The sequence below is a fragment of the Callospermophilus lateralis genome, chromosome 6, assembly GCF_048772815.1.
Source record: "Callospermophilus lateralis isolate mCalLat2 chromosome 6, mCalLat2.hap1, whole genome shotgun sequence".
In the NCBI taxonomy this organism is placed as follows: Eukaryota; Metazoa; Chordata; class Mammalia; order Rodentia; family Sciuridae; genus Callospermophilus; species Callospermophilus lateralis.
This window is the reverse complement of record NC_135310.1, coordinates 120,500,317-120,525,217: the sequence shown is the minus strand read 5'-3', so window position 1 is coordinate 120,525,217 and position 24,901 is coordinate 120,500,317. Positions and strand designations below refer to the sequence as shown.

The 24,901-nt window shown below is 52.1% G+C and overlaps 2 protein-coding genes across 9 annotated transcripts in view; one reads left to right on the top strand and one right to left on the bottom strand.

The window, feature by feature from the left end:
- Positions 1-49: 49 nt before the first annotated feature.
- On the bottom strand, positions 50-1,732 carry Cuta (cutA divalent cation tolerance homolog). 4 transcript variants are annotated; one of them, XM_077109579.1, is made up of 7 exons: positions 1,653-1,732; positions 1,519-1,565; positions 1,058-1,266; positions 830-889; positions 666-711; positions 505-554; positions 50-374 (listed from the first exon to the last, which is right to left on the bottom strand). In XM_077109579.1, the coding sequence occupies exons 2-7, from the start codon at positions 1,558-1,560 to the stop codon at positions 248-250; spliced, it is 534 nt and encodes a 177-aa protein (XP_076965694.1). In that variant the 5' UTR covers positions 1,561-1,565; positions 1,653-1,732; the 3' UTR covers positions 50-247. The 4 variants fall into 4 exon arrangements, with proteins under 4 accessions (XP_076965694.1, XP_076965692.1, XP_076965695.1 ...); XM_077109577.1 differs by having other exon boundaries at positions 1,519-1,570; positions 1,653-1,704; XM_077109580.1 differs by lacking the exon at positions 1,519-1,565 and having other exon boundaries at positions 1,653-1,716.
- Positions 1,733-3,819: 2,087 nt separating this feature from the next.
- Positions 3,820-24,901, top strand: part of Syngap1 (synaptic Ras GTPase activating protein 1) — a 30,108-nt gene continuing 9,026 nt past the window's right edge. For 2 of the 5 annotated variants that reach the window (XM_077109573.1, XM_077109572.1), the window contains exons 1-14: positions 3,820-3,886; positions 7,144-7,265; positions 9,417-9,522; positions 15,659-15,750; positions 16,179-16,300; positions 18,145-18,298; positions 18,514-18,612; positions 20,372-20,995; positions 21,124-21,268; positions 21,469-21,613; positions 23,098-23,334; positions 23,469-23,670; positions 23,867-24,045; positions 24,745-24,786. In XM_077109573.1, the coding sequence (XP_076965688.1) occupies positions 3,820-3,886; positions 7,144-7,265; positions 9,417-9,522; positions 15,659-15,750; positions 16,179-16,300; positions 18,145-18,298; positions 18,514-18,612; positions 20,372-20,995; positions 21,124-21,268; positions 21,469-21,613; positions 23,098-23,334; positions 23,469-23,670; positions 23,867-24,045; positions 24,745-24,786 (2,336 nt within the window). Of the gene's footprint in view, positions 3,887-7,143; positions 7,266-9,416; positions 9,523-11,838; positions 11,876-15,658; positions 15,751-16,178; positions 16,301-18,144; positions 18,299-18,513; positions 18,613-20,371; positions 20,996-21,123; positions 21,269-21,468; positions 21,614-23,097; positions 23,335-23,468; positions 23,671-23,866; positions 24,046-24,744; positions 24,787-24,901 lie in introns of those variants that run through there. The other 3 variants (XM_077109574.1, XM_077109575.1, XM_077109576.1) reach the window with 2 other exon arrangements.

The window sequence follows — 24,901 nt, the reverse complement described above, 5'->3', positions numbered from 1 at the left end:
TTCCCTAACCAAATGTGCATATGTGACAAGAAATTAAGGCAAAAAGCAATAAGAACCAGATAGGATTTATTAGGGGCCCAGTCATCATCATCATGTGGAAGTCAAGAGTGTTTTTTTTTTTTTTAATTAAAGAATCATGGCAGACCCCAATGATACAAATGTATGAATTGCCAAGATCATTGTAATGTCATGTGTAGATAACTAAAAAAAAAAAAAAAAAAAAGAATCATGGCAGGAACAGGGCTCATCATGGTTGGACTGTGCTGGAGTCAGAAACTGACTCTGTGACCTGGCGCACCCAGTGAAGGTAGGGGGAATTCCCCTGTTCCACAGGCAAGGCAATCACCTCAGCCACTTCATAAGGATGCACAGAACTGCAAAAATAATAGGGAAGGAAGAAGATTACTCAAATATTTAAGAAGCCCACCCCTCAGACAACTGCAGACTGCTCAGCAATTCCCAATCCACAATACCACATCCTCTCCCCTATCTAAAAGTTCTTACCGAACAAAATCTGTCAAAGCTGGGACCAAGGAACTTTGGGTTTTAATCATCTAAGGGGTAAAGTAAAACACTGTTGAATCAAGACATCAGAGTGATCTCAGGTGAAAGAAATCAGAGGTCAAGGGAACTGGAGCAATTTTGGGGTGGGGGATGTTTCTCACCATCAGCACTTCACTGTCTTCTTCCATCTCTCCCTTCCACTCATAGCTGAAGAAGTCAGAGAAAGAGAGGGACAGAAAGTCTTGGGAATGAAAGACTTTCCCCTAGGAAAAGGCTCCCTGTCAGCCTCTAAAGTTAGATTAACCTTCCAATTCTTATGACTCACATGGATGTAATCTGAGGGATGAGGTTGACGCAGGCTGCTAGGCGCTTCTCCACCAAAGCTCTGAAGGTGAAGAGAAAGCCCCATTCAGAGTGCCCCGGGAAAAGGACTTTTGTTCTGGCAGCCCAGAGATGGCTTCCAAAGATGGAGAGCAGGAAGAACCACCCTTCTCCTCCGCCCCCAATTCTCCCTTCATGACAATACTTTCTAGTTCTACACCAAGGTCCCCACCTGGCAATTTCCTTGGCGACCTTTTCGTTGGGGCAAGTGACAAAGGCTGCAGAAACCGATCCTGGAACATAGCTAGAGCCAGATGCCGTAGTGGGCTGGGACGGGGGGCTTCCAGAGGCCATGGTCAGCAGTGCTCGGGGTAGCAACAGAAGGCGGGAGGCCACAGGCAGCAACGCAGGCATCCAAAGACAAGACAGGAACAGAGCGGCCTGAGAACAGGGGCGAATTCGGTCTCTTCCCCACAAATACCCCCGGAAATGGCACCCCAGAATGCTTTGGCTGGGATAGAGCCTCAGGCTCTGCCCTTCTTATTCTGCACACTGACGGAAAACGTCCCTGAAAATTAAGCCCAAGATTCAGTTTTCACTCACACCTCAGCGGGCCAACCCCTGGGAGTTGGGGTGCTGGGGGTGGTCTAAACTTCGAAGACCGGAAGGGGAGAGGCGGGGCCAGGCACTCACCCCTCCGCCGAGTAGAGCTGCGGACGCTCGACCGCCCCGCATGCAGCCTATACTGGTAAAGGAGGATTGATATCAAAGGCCACACATTACACGGGCAAAGGACCCCAAACCCAAGAAGAGGGGCCTCTTCTTACCTGGGTGGCAGCCACGTGATAAGAAAACAGCGCACCCCACGTGACAGTAGAAGCTAGGGGGCCGGGAGTCTCCAGAATCAGCCAATCCTGGCCCTCACGTGGCGCGGATTGCCCCGCCTCCTGATTAGGGAGGAGCGAAGGGGATTTGGCCAATGGACAGCTGGATCCGCAGAAGTGCGCGTAAATGGCACGCCCGTTTCCGTGAAACCCAAACCCGCCAGTGGCTGGCGGAGGAGAGCCTCTGCGGCGTTCCACTGTCACGTGAGAGGGCGGGTCCGCTCGAGCGGTTCTACCTCCCGGAATGATGCGAAGATGCCAATCGCGAGCCAGTCCCACAGGCCACGTGATGAGAAAGCTAGAACTAGGGGGGTCGGAGACCCCGCAGACTCTATGCGTCAGGCGGTGAAGTGGGGAGTCGTCCTTATACCCCAGAATGTGCCTAGTAACAGCCCCAGCACTATTTCAGAGGCCTTAAGGAGTGGGAGGGTCTGAGAAGACTGAACCTCAGGGGTGAAGAGAGCGCCCCCTGTTCAGTTAGGATTGAGCTGTGCCTTAGTTGAGGAATGAACAACTATGATCTGAGGAGATGCCAGCTGTCCCTGGGTAGGGGGCAGTAATTAGGCAGGCGAAGGCATGGCATGACAGTGGCTAGGTGAGGAGAGATGCATTTTAATTGGACAGGGGTGAGACCCTGTCAGTGGGATACAGGATGATGGGAAGAGCTTAAGGGCACTCTTAACTGAAAACCCAAAGCTTGAGGTAGACTGGTGAATCAGAGTTGAGGGTTGCAGGTTAGGGAGAGTAGCGATGGTCCTTCTGTCCCCTCTCCTCTGCAGGATTGGTCCACCTCTGAGCCTTGGGTCTCCTTTCCTTAACCCATCCCCCAAGGAGCCAGGACCTGCCCTACATAACCTCCCTGGGGCCCAAGCACATTCAGTGACCCAAAAATAGAGGGGCCAATAAGAGGCCAGAGACGTGGGAGGAGACAACAGACAAAAAGACTCTGCTACCCAATAGTCCCCCTCCCTCGAAGATCTGGGGTCACTGATATGGTGGGCGTGACTGTGACTGGGAGTTTCCCAAGCTGAGGTCAGAGTTCTCTCATATTTACCTCCCTGGAGTTGGGGGTCTCCTGTGATCTCTGGATTTGGGGCTTATCTCAGATCTCTGAGGGGTTTTCCAATATTTGTGTTGGAATATTTCTCAGGACTGAGTTTCTTTTATGTTGTTTAGGGAGCTTATGTGTTTCAGGATCCAGTGGTCACTCTCCCTGAGGTTTTTCAAATTATTATGAGTTTTCAGTCTCTAAATTCCGGGTCTGGGCTAGTTAAGTGTCTCTTTCTCTGTCTCCCACTAAAACTGGAATTTCTCTCAGAGTTAACCAGCCTCTGAGTCTGGTCCCCCCGCCCTTGGGATCTGAGTTTGGGGTCTCAGATCTCTCGCTGGGTCTGAGTTCTGAGACCTAATTCTAGGTCTGGGTCTTTCTAATCTGGGTTTCATCTTTTTCTTGAGTATAGGTCTCAGGTTTTAGTCTCTAAAATCACTATCACAGGGCCTGAAATCTAAGATTTCTGTGGCTGTGAAGAACCTTTTGAGAGTGGATCCTTAAGATCTTGATCTTTGACTCCCCTCTGACGGGTCTGGGGTCTTTTTTTTTTTTCCCCCCCTTCTATATCAGGGATCTCCTTCCCTTTAGATTTGGGGTCTGTGTCTCAAATTAACCTGCCTGTGGTTGGGAATGAATTATATCTCTCTGAGTCTGGGGTCTGTCAATCTCAGGGTCTGGGGTCTGCATCTTCATGACTGTTTGCTCTCATGTGTGTTTGAGGCAGGGGTCTTTTTCACTCTCTTTCGCTCCCTGGGTCTCCCTGGGTAGGGATGGGGGCTGCAGTCTCTCCCTCCTCCTCCTCCTCCTCCTGCTCTCTTCTCTCGCTCGCTTCCCCCGCCCCCCTCTCTCTCTCTCCCTCTCTCTCTCTGCTGCCGCTGCTGCCGTTGGCTCTTATTCTCCTCCTCCTCCTCCTCTCTCCTCCTCTCTGCTCCTCTCTGCTCCTCTCTCCTCCTCTCTCCTCCTCCTCCTCCTCCACCTCCTCCTCCTTCTCCCCCTCTCTCTCCCCCTCTTTCTCTCTTCTCTTTCTCCCCCGTCCCCCGCCCCCTCCCCCCAGGCCTGATGAGCAGGTCTCGCGCCTCCATCCATCGGGGGAGCATCCCCGCGATGTCCTATGCCCCCTTCAGAGGTACGGTGGTGGGGGAGGGGGAGGGCCAGATGGGGGGGCAAGAGGGGGAGGGGCAGGGGGCGGGGGAGAGCCGGGGCCAGGGAAGGGAGGGAGCGGCTGAAATGGAGGGAGAGGAGGACCGGGAAGGCTGGGGTGGGAGCCATGGGGAAGGAGAGACTGGAAGCTAGAGAGATAGGGGTAGGTAAGGAACGGAGGGGCTAGGAAACAGGCCTTGAAGGGTGCTTAGAGAAAAACGAAGGGGAAAGAGAGCGCCAGAAAGGGGTGGAAAGGTAGGAGGATAGGGTTGGGGGAAGAGCTACAGAAATAATTTGGCGGTGGGAGCTGAGGGATGGGGAAAACATCAAGGAAATAGAGGCACAGAGTCTTAGGAGAGAAGATGAGAAGGAGAAATGAAAACATAGGGGTGAAAAGAGAAGCCAAGATTATGAGGGGAGAATACCGTGGGGGGCTTAGAATGGTAGGGGTTATAAAATGAAGAGGATGAAAGGAAAGCAGAGGCCAGATGGAGAGAGAGGGAGGCAGTGGGGGGGGATGGAGGGTCCAGATGGAGGGAAGAGAGGAGAGAGGGAAAGGATTGGGGGAGGGGAGGCCAGGGTAGGGGGAGGGCCAAATTATGTGTATATTTTTGGGGGACAGATACAAGGAAGATTGAGTGATGCAAGTTAGGGACTAGGTTAGGATCTCCTGCTCCCACTTTGACCCTCATTAAGTTCCTTAACAAGTAAAATGCAACCCTAGGGGTCTTATCTGTGCTCTTCATCTCACCACTTTTACCCCCCTCCCCCACCCCATATCCTTATTTCCATTCCTCCTCCCTTCTTATGCTGTCCATCACTTATATCTTTCCCCCCATATGATGTCCGTTCCTTATATGAGTCCCCCTTCTGTCCTTCCCCCATATCAGTTCCCACTCTGATGTCCATTCTCTCTTGCACTTGTATCTGGTAGCCGCCTTATATCTATACCATGTCTCTTGCACTCCTTCTTGACCTCCATGTCTTAATCTCCCTATTAGGTCTTCCTTGTTTCTTCTGCCCCATGTGTGTTTGAGCCTTTTTGGTGTATTCCCCTGTCCCTAGGCATTTATCATCATCTTTTCCTCCTTATCTTTTAGATACTTCCTGTTATTTGTCCCTGGCCCATCTTCTTATTTCCAATCCCACTCCCCATCTTGTCACCACAGTCTGTGCCTACTGACTTTCCCTTTGTACCCCAAGTTTTTATCAGCATTACTCTTTTCTTGTCTTCTCTACTTTCTTGGGTATTGGATATTTGAGGTGCAAAGATAGAGAGGGTTTTGATGCTTATAACAGGGACTATACAGGATCCTTATCTGAATTCTTACAGGATTTCTCATTCTGGTAAAATTTCCCTCTTTCTCAGCCGTGTTCCTTTGCCTCCCAGATCATTTTCATTCTTGCTTAAGTTCCAGAGTCTGTATGCATGTTTGTCTGTTTCCAGAATTGCGTCTAAGATAAATTCCCTATGTTTTTCCCTGCTTCCAGGACAAAGATACCCCCTGAAGTCAAACTTGCTTCCCTAAACTGCAGCTCAAACCACCCCTTCCCATGAGTTACATGTATCAACAGATTTTTCCTCTGGGTGAACCAAGTGCCTGAGTGCAGTGGGCATGTTACCTGCAATGTCTGTGGTCTTGGATTGGGTATCAGTGATCATTGTATCTAGAGACTGTTGAGTCTCTGAGCTGGCCTTGAGACAGTAAAAGTTTCAGAGCATTGCGGTTTATAGACATTTATGTTCTGGGGGGTTCATCTGATCTGCAGGTTGAGTAAATTTGACTGGTATGTTTATAGACAGGGGCTGGACTTTTTCAAAACTCCCACTCAGGGCATTCTGTTGGAATGAAACTAAAAGATCAGTTCTGCTGCAATATGCCCATGTTAATTATCCCATAAATGGGACAGAATTTTATTTTTTCTGCTTCTAAACCCTTTCTTACTCTTGATACCTTAAGCCTAATTTCTGCTACTTTGCTGACACCAATTTTGACTTCTTACGTTCCCATAGGTCCTGTCCCCCTGTCCCCCTGTGATGGTGTGTGGCAATGGAATTTGAAGAAGAGGAATTTTGAAGGGGGGGGGCATGGCAAGGATAGCAAAAATGGGGAAGAGAGACCCTGGGGCATGTCTGAGCATGGGCCACCCCTGATTTGTTGTTACTCTCTTCTGGTAGGTTTGTTCTCATCTTCAGCTCTTAACCTGGAGATTTCTATGTCACTGGATATTCCATTTTCCCCCCATATACTCTTTTTGTTCTTTAAACTCCTCATTATGCCTCAGGAAGGCTCCTAACTTGTGGAGTTGGCTTTCATTCCATCCATGGGCAGTAGATGGGGAGGAGGAGATTGGTATTGAATCTTTAATGCCTGGACATGGACTGAGGAAAGACATCAATTTGGTCTATTCATCCAAAGGACATATTTCCCACCTTCTCCCACCCTGGCTCTTCCATAGCCAGATGATGACAAAAGCCATGTTCTCTCTTCCACCAGAAGAACCAGAACCTTCCCAAAGGATGATCAGGGTAGGACTAGGTGAAGGGGAAGAAGTGATGGGGGAGGAGGTCCTCTCGGGTCTCTCCATCAATAGGAAAGCCCTCCACTTCCTCTTTTCCAAATGTTTAGCTCTCAAAAGCTCATGACCCAAATGTTCTTATACACATACCCCATCCTTCTTCCCCACAGCTGTGTATAGTTTTCTCCTTACTCTCTTACATACAAGTGCTTCTGTTCCCAGAGTTGCTCCTAAATTCCCTATGTTCGTCCCTGCTTCCAGGAGAAAGATACCCCCTGAAGTCAAACTTGCTTCCCAATACATTCATTCCACCTTCTAAGTCCATCTGATGAGTGCCCTCCCTTTTCTTAGACTCCTGTCACCAACCTGTTTTTCTTCTACCAGTTGCACTGCAATTTTATATTTTTCCCAAGTGGATGAATAGTTCCTTTACCTTTCCCTGCCCGCAACTGTGTTCCTCTCAGTCGTAATATATTCCCCTCCCTGAAATCTTTCTGCAAGTCTTCATAGCCTCCTGTGATGTGATTCCTCTTTTTTTCCTCTAGATGTAAAAGCTTATTTTTTGTTCCTTTAAAGTTGCTAAGTACTACCCTCAACTATGATCTCCTCAAGGCGGGTGGGGTTCCTTTCTTCCACTTTGTGGAATTGCTTCTTGCCATTTAGGCCTGTGCTCCCAAATGCATAGAACATCCCTTACTGTTTCTGTGTGTCTCCATCCCCCAGATGTACGGGGACCCCCTATGCACCGAACCCAATACGTTCATTCCCCGTATGATCGTCCTGGTTGGAACCCTCGGTTCTGCATCATCTCGGGGAACCAGCTGCTCATGCTGGATGAGGACGAGGTGAGCAGGGTGAGGAGGTTGGGAAGAGACCACACTGGGTAACTTGGGAGAATGTGGACAGAACAATGGGAAGAGTCCTTTTAGTGAAGGGTAGACAAAAAGAAGGAAATGAGAAACATTTGCCGGCAGTAGCAAGAGGGTAGCATTGAGATTTGGGTTGGGGTATGATAAAAAGGACATTCTCTCTTCTTGGCCTGGGGGTCTTCCGAAAGTCATAGGCAGTTTTGGAGAGGAAATATAGCTCTAAAGATATGGGGGTGCCTTCTGTTTTTATCCTGTCCATATTGTGGGATAGGTTTGAATAGGGAGGAAAAACTGAAGGGCTTGGAGAAGGGGTGAAGAAATGGGAAGTCTCCCTTTCAAAGTAATCCTGAGGACCCCTTTCCTCTTCTCCAATGATCAAGACTCATCACTCACCAGTCCTTTCTCCTGAGCATAGTGTAGGAAGGGGAAATGAGGGATTCAGAAAAAAGGCAGAGGACAGTGGAAGGAACAGGAGGGTACTGGGAAAGATACAGATGTTACTAGTTCTTGGCTTGAATGGGGTGAGGACTGCAGGTGCCTGAGATTAGAGTTTAGAGAAACACTGAGGTTTGTTGGGACTGACTGAATATCAAGAAGGAATATAGTGGAGGAGATGTCTGTGGAGGAGGGGAACTGAGAGCATAGGAGTTGCCTAAAGGTGTAGAGGCAAGGACTGGCCAGAGTGAAGGAGATGTATCTTATGGGAGGTGGTGGCCATGTAAGATTTGAGAGCCAGGGTCATGTGGATTCCGATTTGGGAGAAGCAGCATTAGCAGCAGAGGGTCCCTCAGAGGAAGCAGGATACAAATATGAAGGGTGGATGCCCCATAGGTGTGATTTCAGCAGTTGAGGGTGTTTGGGGGACAAGCTTTAGAGTGATAGGGTAGGTAGCCTGGAAGGCTAAGAAGTGGTGAGAGATGTACCTGAAAGCTACTGGGGATGGTGTTATGAGGCCAGGCTAGAATTGTAGTTAGGGCTAATCAGGGTGTGAAGGGTCCTGGGAGGCAGATGAGTGTGTGGAGATAGCTGTGTAGAGATTTTCCAGACCACAGAGTAAAGAATAGGTGTCTAGGAGAGGACATGGTGACTCTCTGGAGGAGTCTTAGGTTTTAGACGTTGCAAGGCATTTGAATGGTTCACTAGTGGTCATCAGCCTTGACCAGGGATTTGGAGACTTTAGGAAAACTAGAACCAATAGGAATAGGGACTGGTGAAAGGATAAAGAGGGAGGACAGTGGGTGGAGCAATGAGGGAAGGACAGAAATGGGGACTGAGAGGACCAGTGACCAGGCAGCTGAGAGGCAACAGGAATGGCTAGAGTTTGGGGTAGGAAGGTGATGGGAGGAGAAGCTGGGAAGAAGTAGATAGAACTAGGATAGTGAACAGTTTGACTTGGAACTGGATGGGTTGTGGGATTGACGCTGGGGTTGGTGGGGGTGGGCTCTGGATCTTGTGAGTCCTGGTAGGACTGGAGGGTTGGACATATTTGCCCAGGGGATCTGGAGGTGAGGCTTAGGGAAAGGTAATGACTAAGGGAACAAGGGAACTAAGCGATGGGGGTGGGGGGGTTGGGGGTGGAAGTAGATGAAAGGTGGGGGGAGGTGACCAGGCCCTCTGGGGGGAGGGGAGGTTGGGTCCCAGTCTGGCCGCAAGCCTGGCCGTGGGAGGGAGACAAGCTGTGGATCCTGATTATAAATGCAGCTTCTGCTACCCCCGTGACAGGCTCGGAGGGAGAGAAGGGGTAAGGGAGGTGGGAGGTTGGGAAAAAAGAAGGGAGAATGGACAAACTGAAGGTCAAGGGGAAATTGGGTTCAGGAGGTAGCTAACTCCTGAGGAGTTGAAGGAAGATCTGAGAAGGGCTTGGGAGAATTCTCTGAGGGGTGCTGCGAGATAAATGCAGGGAGCAAAGAAAAGGGTGAAAACGGGAAGATATATATAAGAGGGAGAGAAAGGAACCGGGGAGATGGGAAAGAAATCCCCTCACCCCAAGCCACCTGGCGAGAGTGGGCAGGGGCAGGGGCGGAAGGTGGCAGGCGGAATGGAAAGGGGCCCAGCCTTCCGTGGAGGAGGCGGGAGAGGAGGGACGGCGCGGGCCAGTGAGGTCTGACACACCCCCGCATCCCCTAGATACACCCCCTCCTGATCCGGGACCGGAGGAGCGAGTCCAGCCGCAACAAACTGCTGAGACGCACAGTCTCCGTGCCGGTGGAGGGGCGGCCCCACGGCGAGCATGGTACGGCGGCCGAGCAGGCTCGCGTGCCCCGGACAGTCGCGGGGACAGGGCTGGAGGGGGTCGGGCTGGCGGCGCGGGGGCGTCGGGCACAGGGGGCGCTGGCAAGGGGCGGGAGGAGGCGGAGACCGAGTCTCGCAACTCTAGAGGAGACGGCGCCCTCGTCTGGGCTGTGGAGCGGGACAGAGGCTGTGGGTGAGAAACCCCAGCGCGTCCTTGCTCTGCTTCGCTCCCTTTTTCCTCTCCAGCAGCGAAGTTTGACTGTTTTCCCGGTGCTTTTAAAAATAGTCTCTTTAGATCTTTAGCTTCCTGTCCGAGTGTTCCTGTCCCTGCCCCTCCCAGCCCTTGGTCTGGGATCTTGGAGAGATTGACCTAGTTCCCGCCCTACCCCCAGACCTCTGTCCCACCCCCTGCTCCGGATTCTTCTTCTAGATCTGTGGCCCATTCCTCTTTCTTGCCCCTTTTTTTCTCTTTTCATCAACTGCTCTATTTTCTGCAACTGTATCGCCCCCTTTTTCCTCCCCATTTCTCTTTATTTTCTGTACTCCTCTTGACTCCCCAGTCTCTCCCCTCTGCTCCCAGTGGAAATCCATTAGACCCTCCTTTCTCATCTCTTTCTGTCTGTAGAGATATCTGCTCAGTCTGTCTCTCCAATTCTCTCCCTCTCTCCATCTGTCTCTTCCCCTCCCTCCCCCTTTCTGCCCCCCACCCCCCCTTTAGTCATTTAAAAAAAGATTTTTGTCTTCCTGAGAAGTTCGCTTAAAAGGTTTCCATGGGAACAGTGAGGGGATATGAAGGCAGAGAACAGAGATCTGCAGCCAAGGTGCAGAGAGACGCCCTCAGTCCCCGGAAACCCCCTCGCCACTGCCCCCTTCCTCTGTATTTCCCTCCCAGGACTTGGGATCCAGATCCCCCATCCCTCCAACCTTCAGATGATCTATTTCTCCTACCAAATCCCCCACCCCTCAGACATCCAGAGTTTCAGTTTCTTCTTTAGAGAGCCAGTGGCCTTTCCACATCCTTTGGCTCCCTCCAGCCACCTTTCGATAGGTCCAGACCTCTCTACCCTTGGGGGCCTGTTCTGGGACCCTGAGTGGATGGTCAGGGATGTGTGTCATTGTTATGGAAACCTCCGACCAGGGGTCTGTGTAGGTAGCTCATCTCTGAGGCACTTCCAGGTGGTGGTTGTGAAATGTGTACAGAGAATATGTGTGATGTTTTTCATATCTGTGTCTATGTGTATGTAATGTCCATATCTGGTGCATGTGTTTCTCTGCATGTGTGTGTATACCTTTGTGCCAGGCCAGAATGGTCACATGCTCACAGAGCATGTTTATCAAATGTCCTGTGGTTGGCTGCTCTGCCCACATATTCTCCATCTTTCTCCTTACCCTGAGTTCTCAGAATCTGGGGGTCTCTGGCATGGGTCTTGGGTGGAGGCATGTGTGTTTGAAGTTGGGGTAGTATGTGGAGGTTGCTGTATGGGACTGGGAGGGGCTCCAGGGCTATAAATATATTTGGGGAGAGGGTTTAGTCAAAGTTTGATAGCTGGTGACTGGGGTCTTCAGAGGGACATGGAATGTGTAGAGAACATGGAGAATGTGTAGGAGACATCAGGGTCGTTGAAGTCTTGGGGGCTTAGATCTGCGAAGGTGTTTGCTGAGGTTGTGGACTCTTCAGCCCGAGAGAGGTCGCCGGACCTTTGAGGGGCATTGGAATCTAGGGCTCCTCCTCTGCTGGGTGGAGCCGCGAGCCCTCCTTTCCTCTGTGATTTTTTTTGGGGGAGGGGGTCCTGCTCAAGAGGGGATGGTGGAAGACCCGGTTGGTTTGGGGGGTCCCCTTACCCCCCTCCCCCGTCTCTCTCGCGCTGTCTCCGGGCGACGGGGCTCGTGACAGAGGCGGCCACGGCAGCAGCGGTCGCCTAGCAACGGCGGCGGGGCCCGGGCAACGGCGGCAGCGGCGGGAGCGGCGGCGGAGGGAGCCGTTCCCGCGGCCGTCACCGCGCGGCCGCCCGGGCCGTCCCGGGCCCCGCCGCCGCCCCCACCGCGCCGGGCGGCGCAAGCCGGGCCGCACCGCCCCCTCTCCCCCCTCCGCACCCCACCCCTCCCCCGCGCAGGGGCGGGGCCCTTCCCCCACCGGGGACACCCCCGAGCCCCCCCGGGGGGCGGTGCGAGGTAAGGGCGGGGCCGGGCGGACGAGGAACGCGCGTGGGGGGGCCGCGCGCGCGTGGGGCGGGGGCGCGCGTGTGCGTGGGCGCAGGGAGGGGGGTGGGGAAGCCGCGGCGGCGGCGGCGGCGGCGGCGGCAGCTGCTCCCTCCGCATGTTCTCGCTGCATCTTCCGAGTGGGGGGAGTTATGGTAACTGGAGGGGGGGGTGCAGTGGAGGTCGGGTGGTCGGGACGGCCTCTTGGGGACAGGGTTACAAGCTCGCGGGGGCGGCTGGTCAGGGGGGTCTTGAAGCCCCTGCTAGAGGGGCAGCCTGTGGGTTTGCGTGTGTGTTCATGTCTTTGCTCATGTCCCCTGTGTGTCGGTGCCATGTGCACAAGGGGCCCAGTTCCTCGTGCACACATGTGCAGCCAGCCATGTGCAAAGCGTGTCCTCTCTTATGCTGCCTCTTCCTGCCTTAGGGGTCTGTTGGGCCAGCCACTGTCTTAGTGGGGCAATCCATGGCCATACTGATTCATGTCACCCCTGACCCTGAGCTTGCATGTCTATGGTTGGGGCTCACTTCTCATCAGTCTCCTGTGTGTAGGAATGTGTGACTGGATGCATGAACAGAATTTTCTGTGTCCCTGGTGGCAGGTGTATGTCTTTGCATGTGTGTTCTAGCTTTGGCCTGAGTATCTGTGTCAATTCCAGCACTGGTGTCCAGGGCGTGTCTGGATGTGGGTGATGTGTGAGTGGTGAGGGGAGAAAGTGTGTGTGCGCTCCTTGGAATCCTACTGTGTATGAAACACCTTTGGACGAGGCAGGTGTGAGCCCCTGCCTGGTCCGGAGTGGGAATAGAAAGGCTCAAAGGGAAGGAGTGAGATAAAGAAGAAAAGTGTGGAGAAAAAGGGAGATGAGCAATGAGAAAGGTTTCAAGAGAGGGGAGAGTATGCCAGGGAGAAGAGAGAGCTGGAGAATGGGAACATGGAAGAGAACTCGCCAGACTTCAAAAAGGGAAGAGTGGTAGGCTTAAGATGGGGAACTGGATGGAGATGGTGGGAGAAGGGACCTCAGAGATGGGGAGCAGGGAGAGGAGAGAGGCCTTTTGATAAAGTAATCTGTGAAAGAAGGGAGGGGAGATTGGAGAGGGCACTGGATTCAGGCAGGACCTGTAGGATCAGATTTGGTTGGATCAGGTGAGGCCACATAAGTATAGAGGGTGGCTCACAGAGAGGCCTGTCATGGCAGGGACTGTTTTTAGAGGTTCATGTTCCCAGTGCAGAGCTCTGTCCTCTATTTCTCTGCTCTCTATCCATCGCTGTTCCTCATCCTTCTGTGGCAACGTTTCTGCCCAGGCTCCCCTTGAAAGCTGCCAGCTGAGTGTGGAGAAAAAGGCCAAAGGGAAAGTTAGGGTTTTGGGGGATTGGAGGGCAGGGACAAATTCTGTGGGTGGTGGCAAGATTAGAGACATTGGAGAAGCAGGAACCTAAGCCCTTGTTCTGTGTGTGTGCAATTGTGTGTATACAGGGTGTGTACATGTGTGGGTGTGTGCACAATGCCTGTGTTACGGGTCTGTGTAGGTGGCTGTGATGTGTGTGCATGCGTGTATACATCGTGCAGGGGATGGGATGTGGAGACCCAGCAACTCAGTGTATGCTTTTCAGGTTTGCTCTGTGAATGTGTAAGACTTGTGTTCTGTGTTCTCTGTACATGTTGCTGCATACAGCACTAATAACAGGATGTTCTGTGTTTCTGTCACTTTGCCTGCCTTTCCTCTGTGTTTCTCTTATTCTTTTTTTTGCAGTAATGAGAGTGTTTGTAAGCATGTGTCTATGTGGCCTTCATGTACCTGTGACTTAAGTGTGAGTTCATAGGTTTTAGCTCCTGGTGATATGTATAAGGTTATATTATCTCCAAGAATCAAGCAAACCAGGTACCAAATTCTTTTTTTCTTCTGGTAATGCTTTAGTTCCAAAGCAGAATTTTAGTGGATTCAAAGTTAGACTTTATGCCTTTATTAGAGGAGCTCGTATGTAAAAATAATGGCTGAGCTAGGTTCCCTGAAATGAAAATGGGCAGCTCTACCTTGAAAAGCAGAGAATTGTGACTAGGAGGAAGATATTTGGCCCTGGGATGCACTGTGTAGTGTATAACAGAAAGATAATGCATTTGCTCCTTGGTAGCAATCATGGATGCCGGTGTTGGAGGCAGGGAAGAACTGGGGAAGGAGAAGGAGGTTGTCCTGAGACAGAGTGGATGTGATTGCGCTTTTCACGTGAATGAAGGATTTTGTCTTTTGGGAATATGGGGGAAACCTTTATGTGGTTGGGATCACAGTGTATGTATTGTACAGGGATGGAATATGGTGTATTCAAGTATGTGTCCCAGGGGTTAAACTGGTATTCTTCTATATGGGGGACACGTGTATGTCTTCAGGTTACATGTCCATTTCTGTAATGTGCGCTTGCATGATTGCCCAGAAGACTCAGGCCACAAAACCCACATTAGTGGCTCACATGTGGGTGTTTTGGTTCAAGTATGTACACCACTGTTGCAGTGTTCACACATGTGTAAGCATGTAGGGTGTGTGGGCCTCAAAGTCTGAGAATATGGACCTGTGCTCACAGCTGTCTGTATGTCTCATAAGCACATAGTTCCTTATTTATTTTTGTATTGTGGTTCTGATATACACATACCTCTACAGCTCAGTGTATGTTTCTGTGTTCTACACGTGTTCCTGAGGGACTGATAGGGTCCTTGTATGATGGGATCCAGATTTTGTGTGCAAACCTCTAATGCTTGGGTTTTACAGGTAAAAGGAAGCTAGGGACTAGATTCTAGGGCAACTTGGGGGCAATTTGCACTTCTGGAAGCAGACAGTGGAAATGTAGTATGGCCCTCTCTTGTTTTGTTCGGGAGCCTTGAGGGTTAACAGGCAGCTCTTCCGGTCCACCTCCCCTTCAGCCTGTAGCTTCTTGTTGCCGTGGAGATGGTGGCCCCGCCCCTGATGCAGCACCTGCCCCCCCATTGGCTGCAGTGGTGACTGTGGGGCTGAGGGGGGAGCCCAGGCCTGGGCAGCCATTCTGGAGCTGAAGCTGGAGCTTGGCATCCCCCCTCACTTTCATTCTCCTCCAGCCCCTTGGCCCCTCTAAATTCCCTGGCAGCAGAGCCTCAGCTTCCCTCTTTGGATCTGCCATCCCTCTAGGCTCTTGGCAGGCTGAGCTTCATCCGCATTCACCTCCCCTCCTCCTCCTCTCCTAAACCTTAGTTGGGAGTCCCCAGCACCCCCTAATCCTCCCCACTCCCTGCCCACTCCCCTGCATTCTTTTCTTTTCTTCTTCCCCCTTCCCTTCTAAGTCCCTGCCACTGCAGTGCACGTGGAACCGGCTCCTTCTCCCCACCCCCCCATCTGCCTCTTAGATTTTCTCTCTCCAGCTTCTCCCCCAGCCACTCCTCACAGGTCCCTTCTAAGACTTCCCCCTCCGTCCAGGGAGGGGGGTCATGGGAGGCAGCTCTGGCCCTCCAGACAAACAGGGGTCTGGGAGGTGCAGGGCAGGTAGAAGATGTCCCCAGAGAGAAGGGGAAAGCCAGCCTATGGGCAATGACCTTTAACCCATCTTTCCCCCCCAGCTAGCCCCTTCTGGGGGGGGGGTGGGCACCGGGACCTAGCCTCCCTGAATCTTCTATGTCCTTCATTACTGGGGTTTTACTGACCCCCTTGGCCATGCGCCCCTGCTGACTGCCAACACTAGTCATGGGCTTAAGGCCTCCCACTCCGTCCCCCTCTGGGGGCTCTGGCTCGGGTTCCTTGCCCCCTCCTTCCCACCGCCAGCCTCTCCGCCGCCGCTGCTCTTCCTGCTGTTTTCCGGGGGGTAGGTGAGGCCGGAGCTGAGGGGCAGAGGGAGGTGGGAGAATGCAGTGGGGTCAGGGGTGGAAACCTGGGTTAACAAGCCCCTTCCCCAACTTCCCTTGGGGCCCTTTCCTCTCCTCCAGAATACCACTTGGGTCGCTCGAGGAGGAAGAGTGTCCCAGGGGGGAAGCAGTACAGCATGGAGGCCGCCCCCGCTGCGCCCTTCCGGCCCTCGGTGAGTGAATGGAAGCCAGCGCTTGCCAGATGTGGCTCAGCTGGGTCCCTCCCCTCCAGCCCCAGCTGAAGCCCTAGGATTCTGAGAAAGGGGACTGGAGGGAGAAAGATTTTGTGTGTATGTGCGTCCCCACCTCTTTGGTCTCCCTCTTCTTGGCTCTGCCCCCTGCTTCTTGGACTAGCCCTCCCACCTATTCCAAGCTAGTGTGTGTGTGTGTGTGTGTGTGTGTGTGTGTGTGTGTGTATTTCCTTCACTGTGCCCAAGGGAGCAAGGAAGACAAGCTGGTATCAGGGCTCCTGTTCCCTTTCCCACCTCTAGGGACTTTTCTCCCATCCCACCTTATTTTAGGGACTCTATACCAGCTGAGGGGTAAGTAGGTAGGACTGACCCTGCCCCAACCCACCCCTATCCCCATTTCCTCCCCCCAGCAAGGCTTCCTGAGCCGGAGGCTTAAAAGCTCCATCAAGCGTACGAAGTCACAGCCCAAACTTGACCGGACCAGCAGCTTTCGCCAGATCCTGCCTCGCTTCCGAAGTGCTGACCATGACCGGTACAGGGGAGGGAGCATGCGGGTTGAGATATGTGCAATATAGGGGACCTCTAGCGGTATGGGAAGGGAGGGGGTTATCTGAGGGCAAAGGTTGAAAGGCTCATGTTGATTGAGGGGTGTTATGGTGCAAGGAGAAAACAGAGAAGAGCTAGGACATGGCTGCAGGCGGCAGGAGAAGGGTGGGACATAGGGAGAGGACAGGCAGGCAAGGAGGCGAAGGTAATGCCAAGGAGGACATCTTCAGCCTGACATAGGGTGGGCTCAGTCCAGGATCAGAGGAGCTGTACAGAAGGACAGAGAGGAGCCACACAGCCTGCCCATAAGGAACTCTTAATCCTAGGAAGTGGGCTCACTGGTTGGTGGAGGGGCAGCAGTGAGAGCTAGGTGGAACTGCCTGAGGGAAGGGCAGGAGGGGCAGGAGCAGCAGGTTGGAGTAGTGCTTGGGGTGACTGATGTTAATGGGTACAAGGTGGAGCTCATCATGAGGGAAGGAACAGTGTAGAGTATTACAGAAAAAGGTAAGACTGGCACCAGTGTGCAGGGTGACATAATGGGGATCAGGGGCTGCAGGGTTAATTCATGGACTGAACCATGAAGAAGAAGCCCTCAGAGAAGTCCAGAGGGCACTGTCCTGAGGCAGGACTGAAGGAGACCTTTTGGTGGTTGTCTCTGTTGTTTGCTTCTTGGGGTCCCTCTCTGGGTATCCCTTTTACCCAGTCATCCCTGCAGAACCCTGTCCTCCCTTTCCCCTCTGTCTGGCCACCCCCGGAATTGGGCAGGTAGGGAGGTTGGGATAAGGTGAGTCAAACCTTTCCCTGCCCCCTTCCCATGTCACCAGAGCTGGATTTGGGGCCGGCAGGGGGTGAGGGCATGGTATTCCTGGCCGCGGGGGCGGGGGGCCGGGGGAGCGTGGCGCGCTGACGGCAGCCAGAGCCTGTGATGACGGGGCTGCTATAAATAACTTCATGGAGGCTCCCACACCCGAGCTCCCCCTCCCGCTTCCCTACTGCTCTCTACTCTTTATCCCCTACCCATCTCCATGCTGCTCGCCATCCTGTCCCTCTTCATTCCGTGCCCCTAGCCTCCTTTTTCTTTTTCTTCCCCACAGTGATTTTTGCCTTTCAGCCCTATCGCTTTTCCTGCTTTTTCTGTCTAGCTGCCCCTTCTCAGCCTCTCGCATCCTCTTTCTGCACATGCTTTTCCTCCTGCTTTCTACTTCTTGCCTTGCCTCCTTCCCCTCACTCCCATCTCCAGTGTCTAACCTTCTTCATTCTGCTCCTTTCTCTTGTTTCTTACACTCTTCCTCACTCTTTCCCCTGATTCTACTGTAACTTTGTCTCTTATTCATTCATTCCTACTTTGAATAATGAAATGTTATTGGGCACTAACTAGCTGTGTGCCAGGTCCAGGCCAGACAAGGATCTTCTGTGTGATTCTCCAGTTCTTATGTTGTGATCTTCTGTGTGACTCCCCACTTTGCCCTTATGTTGAGACTTTGGTTTCTAGGGTCACCTAGAGGTCATTTCTCCAAGGGGCCCTGGGCCCACCTTGGTTTTTTTCTCTTTCTTCTGCCAGGTCCATTCCTGCATTTAGGTATTTCTAGGTGTTCCCTTCCTCACAGCCCCTTAGATATGAATAGAATGGCTGGTTTCTCTCACATCCCTCATGTCCTTCCTGAGGGGAGGCTGGGTTTCATTCTGTGAATTTGTGTCTATGTGCAGAGTGGTTCAGGAGGCTTTTTCACCAAGTCTCCATTCTAAAATCACATTGATGAGTCAGGACCCCTGAGTCTATAAGAAGAGTTTGGGATCCTGACCCTCTCTCCTGAACCTTTTGCCTGCCAGGGCCCGGCTGATGCAAAGCTTTAAGGAGTCTCACTCCCATGAGTCCTTGCTGAGTCCTAGCAGTGCAGCTGAGGCCTTGGAGCTCAACTTGGATGAAGATTCCATTATCAAGCCAGTGCACAGCTCCATCCTGGGCCAGGAGTTCTGTTTTGAGGTATTGGGTCTAGTGGGCTTAGGACCAAAGGGCAGGGATGCTGGAGGGTAGGGACAAAAAGTCCTAGAGGAATTGGCACAGGGGTTGATGTCAAGAGGATGTCAGAAACATCTTGGGGCTAGGATAGGCCAGGGAGGAAGAAGTGGTGGGGAATCTTCAGTTCTTAGGAGTAAGCTCCCTCTGGAGTCCAATTCTCAACTCCACACCCTTTCTAGGTAACAACGTCATCAGGAACAAAATGTTTTGCCTGTCGGTCTGCAGCCGAACGGGACAAATGGATCGAGAATCTCCAGCGGGCAGTAAAACCCAACAAGGTATTGGGGAGTAAAGGGGACATGCATGGCATGTCTGGGGCAAAGAATGAGCCACAAGGGGCCTAGTGAGTAAAGGAGTGGGAGGCTTGGGGGAGGAGGAGACAGCCTTGTAGGGGTCCTGAATGAGTGGGGGTGTCCACCCCCATTATTCCTAACCCCCGGTTTCTTTTCCCTTTTTTTTCGTACTGTTACCCTACTTTGTGATCTATATCCCTACTATAGAAATCATAGACTTAAAAGAGAGTTGATGGGACTCTAGAAGTCCTCTAGTGCAGCTTCCTGTCAGGCAGGAATGCCTCACTGACATTCCAACAGGTGGCCACTTAGCCCCTACTTACAGCATTTTTGCAGAACACACAAAATTCAATTAGCCAGATCTCTGTGCCTCTATGAAATGAGTGAGAATGGAGTGGACTAGATAATCTCTAGGGTTCTTCTGGAGCAGAGGTTCTACAAGTCTGTGTTTTTCCCAAAACTTTTACTTCCCAGGAGAAGTGCTCCCAGTTCTGTCATCTAGGCTGTATTTCCCACTTTCTAGCAAGGTCACAGTTCTGGTCACTCTCATCTGGGGAAACTTGTTTCTCAGTGTCCTTCTTAAGAATTCTGACCCGGAGCTGAGGTTGTGGCTCAGTGGTGCGCATGTATGACACACTGGGTTCAATTCTCAGCACCATATATAAATAAATAAAATAAAGGTCCATCAAAAACTAAAAAATAGTAAAAAAAAATTCTGACCCATGCAGAGTCCAAACACTTTGCTTTTTTTCAGCACATTAGTGTTGATTAGTGTTGAAAAATATCACCTAAACCTCACTGTGGGCTTGTGCTCAGTTATATCCCCAGAACATTCTCACACCAGCTATCAAGCCTCACTCATCCTATATTTATGCATTAACTTATTTTTTTCAGTTTCTGATGATCTCTATAGAACTTTTCCATTTTCCTCTTCAGAATCTGTCTTAATATTTTTGTTTTATTATTCTACCTTTTTAACCCAGTACTGATTAGCGTCTAAAGAACTACCCTTCTATGTTAGTTTCTTAAGCTGCTGTAAAAAATTACCACAAACTAAGCCTGGTGTGGTAGCATATGCCTGTAATCCTAGTAACTCTGGAGGCTGAAGCAGGAGGACTGCAAGTTCAAGGCCAGTGGGGAACTTAGTGAGACCTTATCTCAAAATAAAAAATATGGAAGAACTGGGGATATAGTTCAGTGGTAGGATGTACGGGGACAGAGGGGGATTATCACAAACTGGGTCACTTAGAGCAACAGAAATGTCTTTGACAATTCAGGAGGTCAGAAGTCCAAAATAAAAATTAGCAGGGCCACATTTCCTCTGAAGCACAAAGAACAGTCCTTTCATGCTTCCTCATAGCTCCTTGAAGGTTGCTGGCAGGCCACGGTTTCTAGCTGCATCCATCTAGCTTTTGCCTTCACCTTCACATGGCGAGCTCCTTCTGCATGTCTCATGTCTCCAAATCTCTCCTTATAATAGAAACACCAATTATTGTTTTAAGGGTCCACCCTATCCAGTATATCCTTAATTTGACTATATCTGTAAGGACCATATTTCCAAATAGGATCATATTCACAAGATCTAGATAGACGATGAATGTGGGAGAGACTCTCTTCAATCCAGTATAGCTTCTCAGCTGTACAATTGTTGTCTGGATCCCACTTTCTCATTGTCTCCTCTTTTGGTGTCTCCATCTCACTGTCCCCTCCCTTTTATCTACCCTACCCACCACCCCCACACCAGGACAACAGCCGCCGGGTGGATAATGTGCTGAAGCTGTGGATCATAGAGGCACGGGAACTGCCCCCTAAGAAGCGGTACTACTGCGAGCTCTGCCTAGATGACATGCTGTATGCACGCACCACGTCCAAGCCCCGCTCAGCCTCTGGGGACACCGTCTTCTGGGGCGAGCACTTCGAGTTTAACAACCTGCCGGCTGTCCGCGCCCTGCGGCTGCATCTGTACCGTGACTCAGACAAAAAGCGCAAGAAGGACAAGGCAGGCTATGTAGGCCTGGTGACTGTGCCCGTGGCCACCCTGGCTGGGCGCCACTTCACAGAGCAGTGGTACCCTGTGACCCTGCCAACAGGCAGTGGAGGGTCTGGGGGCATGGGTTCGGGAGGGGGAGGAGGCTCGGGGGGTGGCTCAGGGGGCAAGGGCAAAGGAGGTTGCCCGGCTGTGCGGCTGAAGGCACGTTATCAGACAATGAGTATCTTGCCCATGGAGCTGTACAAAGAGTTTGCAGAATATGTCACCAACCATTATCGGATGCTGTGTGCAGTATTGGAACCTGCCTTGAATGTCAAGGGCAAGGAAGAGGTTGCCAGCGCACTGGTTCACATCTTGCAGAGTACAGGAAAGGCCAAGGTAAGTGCCGTGCCCTCAGGGAAAAGTGGCTTGGGAATGGGCACTGACGTGGAGGGCAGAGAGGACAGGGCACACTTGCAAAAATTGGGTTGTGCAGAGGCTGATCCTTGAATTTTCTTGGGTCCCAGGACTTCCTTTCAGACATGGCCATGTCAGAGGTAGACCGGTTCATGGAACGGGAGCACCTCATATTCCGCGAGAACACGCTCGCCACTAAAGCCATAGAAGAATATATGAGATTGATTGGTCAGAAATACCTCAAGGATGCCATTGGTATGGTTCACCTTCAGGCCCTCTTCCCAAATCTGCCAGATGCCTACCCCAGCCCTAAACCTGGCTACCCCAGATCTCAAGTCCAGAGCCCAGGACCCCAGCCTCCAACCACCTGGTTCTGAGATTCCTCCAACCCAGGCAGCTCACTGCCCCCGCCCTTGGAAAGAATGACGACTTTCTCTTGTGCCCCTATTCCTCAGGGGAGTTCATTCGTGCTCTGTATGAATCTGAGGAGAACTGTGAGGTAGACCCCATCAAGTGCACGGCATCCAGTCTGGCAGAGCACCAGGCCAACCTGCGGATGTGCTGTGAGTTGGCCCTGTGCAAGGTGGTCAACTCCCATTGGTGAGACTGGGAACGCTGGGCTGGGGGGCCAGGGTTGGGGCAGTTGTGTGTTCATCTGTTCATCCATCTGTCCATCTTCAAAGAGGACTGAGCACCAGTTATGGGCAAAGCATTCTGGGTGCTGTAGAACAGAGGTGAATGTGCCTGGTCCCTGCCCTCAGAGGGCCTCTACCAGAATGAGTAGAAATCAAATGAGATGCACAGAAAACCACAGAACCATTGTAATACATGTGAAGTGCTGAGTAAGAGCTCCACCCCCACCCCCATGTAACATCAGGACAGAGAAGGTAGAGCTTTGATTGAGATAAGCAAAAAGAACTGCCTGGTGCTGGGCTTTGAAGATTGGGTTAGGTGCTGATGTTTGCACATGGTGGGAAAGAGACATTTCAGAAGGCTGTGGGACAGGCATGTGTGGGAAGGTGAGAAGGCCCAGGAGCTTTCGAGGGACAGTAACTAGAACAGGTTTAATGATGGAAATAGTAGGAAAAATATGTGGATGTTGGATTAGAGTTAGAATCTAGAAGGCCTCAAGTTAAGGAGTTTGAGTTCATCAGTAGATCATAGGATGCCATTAAAGGTGTAGGCACCAGGAATTTTCATGATTGAGAAGATGAATCCATAAGTAGAGTGGAGTGTGGGGGTTGACCAGAGTAGGGAGAATGAAGTTCAAGCTATTGGGGACCGCTGTTAATGGGTTAGGAATGAAAATCAGATCTTAAATCAGGACAGTGATAGGAAACTTAGCAAGAGGCCACTGTTAAGGGCCCTCTGAGGGAAAGATCAGCAAGAGTTGTTAACTGGTGGCAAAGGAGGGGGCCTGTCTGTGGGGAGTCAAGGATGACTCAAGAGGCCATGAGGCTGTAGCTGGGAGACTGGTGGCCTCATTGACAGAACCAGGAAAGTCAGGAGGAGGAGTCAGTTGAGGTGTGGGGGCGATGGTGAGCTCCGTTTTACACTAGTCAAGTTTAAGGTGTCAGTAGGACATTGAAATGGAACTGGGAGGTGGGGAGAGTGAGCTCTGAGCCATTCCAGGGACTGGGGATCATGCCTGGGGCACGTCCATCCCCATTTCCCTGGAATCCAGAAGAGTTGGGGGGTCCGAGCTCCCTGTACCTCAAGTGACCCTCCATCTCTCTCCCATCTCTGTCTCTCCCTGGTGTCTGTTTTTCTTCTCCTCCTCTCCTTGTCTCTCTCACACATCCCTCCATCTCTCTCCCATGTGTCTCTTTCCCCTCGCCTTCTCTCCCCTTCCATTTCTCTCTCCCAAATCTGTCTGTTCCCTCTACCGTGGCCCTCTTCTTCCAGCAGCCTCCTGTCTTCCTCCTGCAGTCCCTCCTTCCCTGTCTCTCTTACCTCTGTTTCCACACCCTCACCTCCTACCACCCCCCTCAGCATGTTCCCTGGAAGCTGAGGGTCTCTGGGGCTCAGTCCCGGTCTCTCTCTTTCTTTCTCTCTCTCTCTGTCTCCCCACCCCTTCCCCCCAGCGTGTTCCCGAGGGAGCTGAAGGAGGTGTTTGCATCTTGGCGGCTGCGCTGTGCAGAGCGGGGCAGGGAGGACATCGCCGACAGGCTGATCAGCGCCTCGCTCTTCCTGCGCTTCCTCTGCCCAGCCATTATGTCGCCCAGTCTTTTTGGGCTCATGCAGGAGTACCCAGATGAGCAGACCTCACGAACCCTCACCCTCATCGCCAAGGTCATCCAGAACCTGGCCAACTTTTCCAAGTGAGGGAAGCTTCAGGCATGGGTGGAGCATGGGTGGGCAGGAAGGGTCTCCTGAGTCCCCAGAGACCCCGAGATGGGTAGATGTAAGGCCTTCTGTACAAGTGTGACCTCTCCCTTCTGGACCCCTTGGCCAGGTTTACCTCAAAGGAGGACTTTCTGGGTTTCATGAATGAGTTTTTGGAGCTGGAGTGGGGTTCCATGCAGCAGTTCCTGTACGAGATCTCCAACCTGGACACGCTGACCAACAGCAGTAGCTTTGAGGGCTACATCGACTTGGGCCGAGAGCTCTCCACATTGCATGCCCTACTCTGGGAGGTGCTGCCCCAGCTCAGCAAGGTCAGCAAGTGCTCCCTGTGCCCCATTGCTAGATGTTGCCAGAGGCACTTGGGGCCTGAGAAACTACTCCCCTGCACAGATTTTTCTCCCCTGCCTGTTCCCTGAGATGTCATACCACTACTCCTACCCAGACATCCTCCACCTGCACCCTCCAAGGCCCTCTTAGAGCCCACCAGTAATAGCCTTGCCCTTCCAGGAAGCCCTTCTGAAGCTGGGCCCACTACCCCGGCTCCTCAACGACATCAGCACAGCCCTAAGAAACCCCAACATCCAAAGGCAGCCAAGCCGCCAGAGTGAGCGGCCCCGGCCGCAGCCCGTGGTGCTGCGGGGGCCGTCAGCTGAGATGCAGGGCTACATGATGCGGGACCTCAACAGGTGAGCCCTCTGGAGGTCCCTGCCCTTATGTCCTAGGAACCCCATCTCTTCTATTCTGGATACTCTCACTGGGCCCCGTGTGCATCTCTAGGGCTTGAAAGGAAGGGATAAAGCAGCAAGTTCTCAGGGGAAAATGTTAAGGAGATAGGTACAGGCAGTGGGAGCCCTTCAAAGCCAGAGGGAACAAGGAACACAGCCCCAGAAGTGCCAAGGCTCCTCCAGCTCCCAGCTTAGTTGTAAGCCAAGGGGATCCCCATTACAGGCTCTTATTTGCTTTGTTCCTCTGCCCACCCGTGCTTGTCTCCAGGCTGAGGTTGAGCCAGTGTACATTGGCTCAGCCATGGGGTGTCAAAATAATCAAACATCTCTGTATGACTCAGAAAATAAGGATCCCCCCCTCCGGCCTACCACCAGAACCCCGCAGACCTCCCCAAGATCCAGCACTTAGAGAAGCAGCAGCTGGAAGCCTAGCAGCCCCCAGATCCTGTTCTGGAACCTCAGCATTTGTTCTGAAAACTTCAGCATTTGTTCTGATGGGGCAGGCCCCCGGCCTTATTTGATGATCACCCTGCTGTTCTCTGCCCGTGTCTTTCCCTCCGTGATGCCATACCCATTCACCATTCCCACTGCTCCTGCCATCCATCCATGCCTTGCTCCTTCTCTCTGTCTGTGCTCGCCCCTCTTTCCATCTCTCTCCAGCTCCATCGACCTTCAGTCCTTCATGGCTCGAGGCCTCAACAGGTGAGGGGCTCTCCCCTCCCCAGCCCTCCTCTCCTCTCCTGTCAGATCCCTCTCCCTCTCCTGACCTTCACCCTCCTCCTCTCCTCTCCTCAGTGCACCTCATCTCCTTCATATT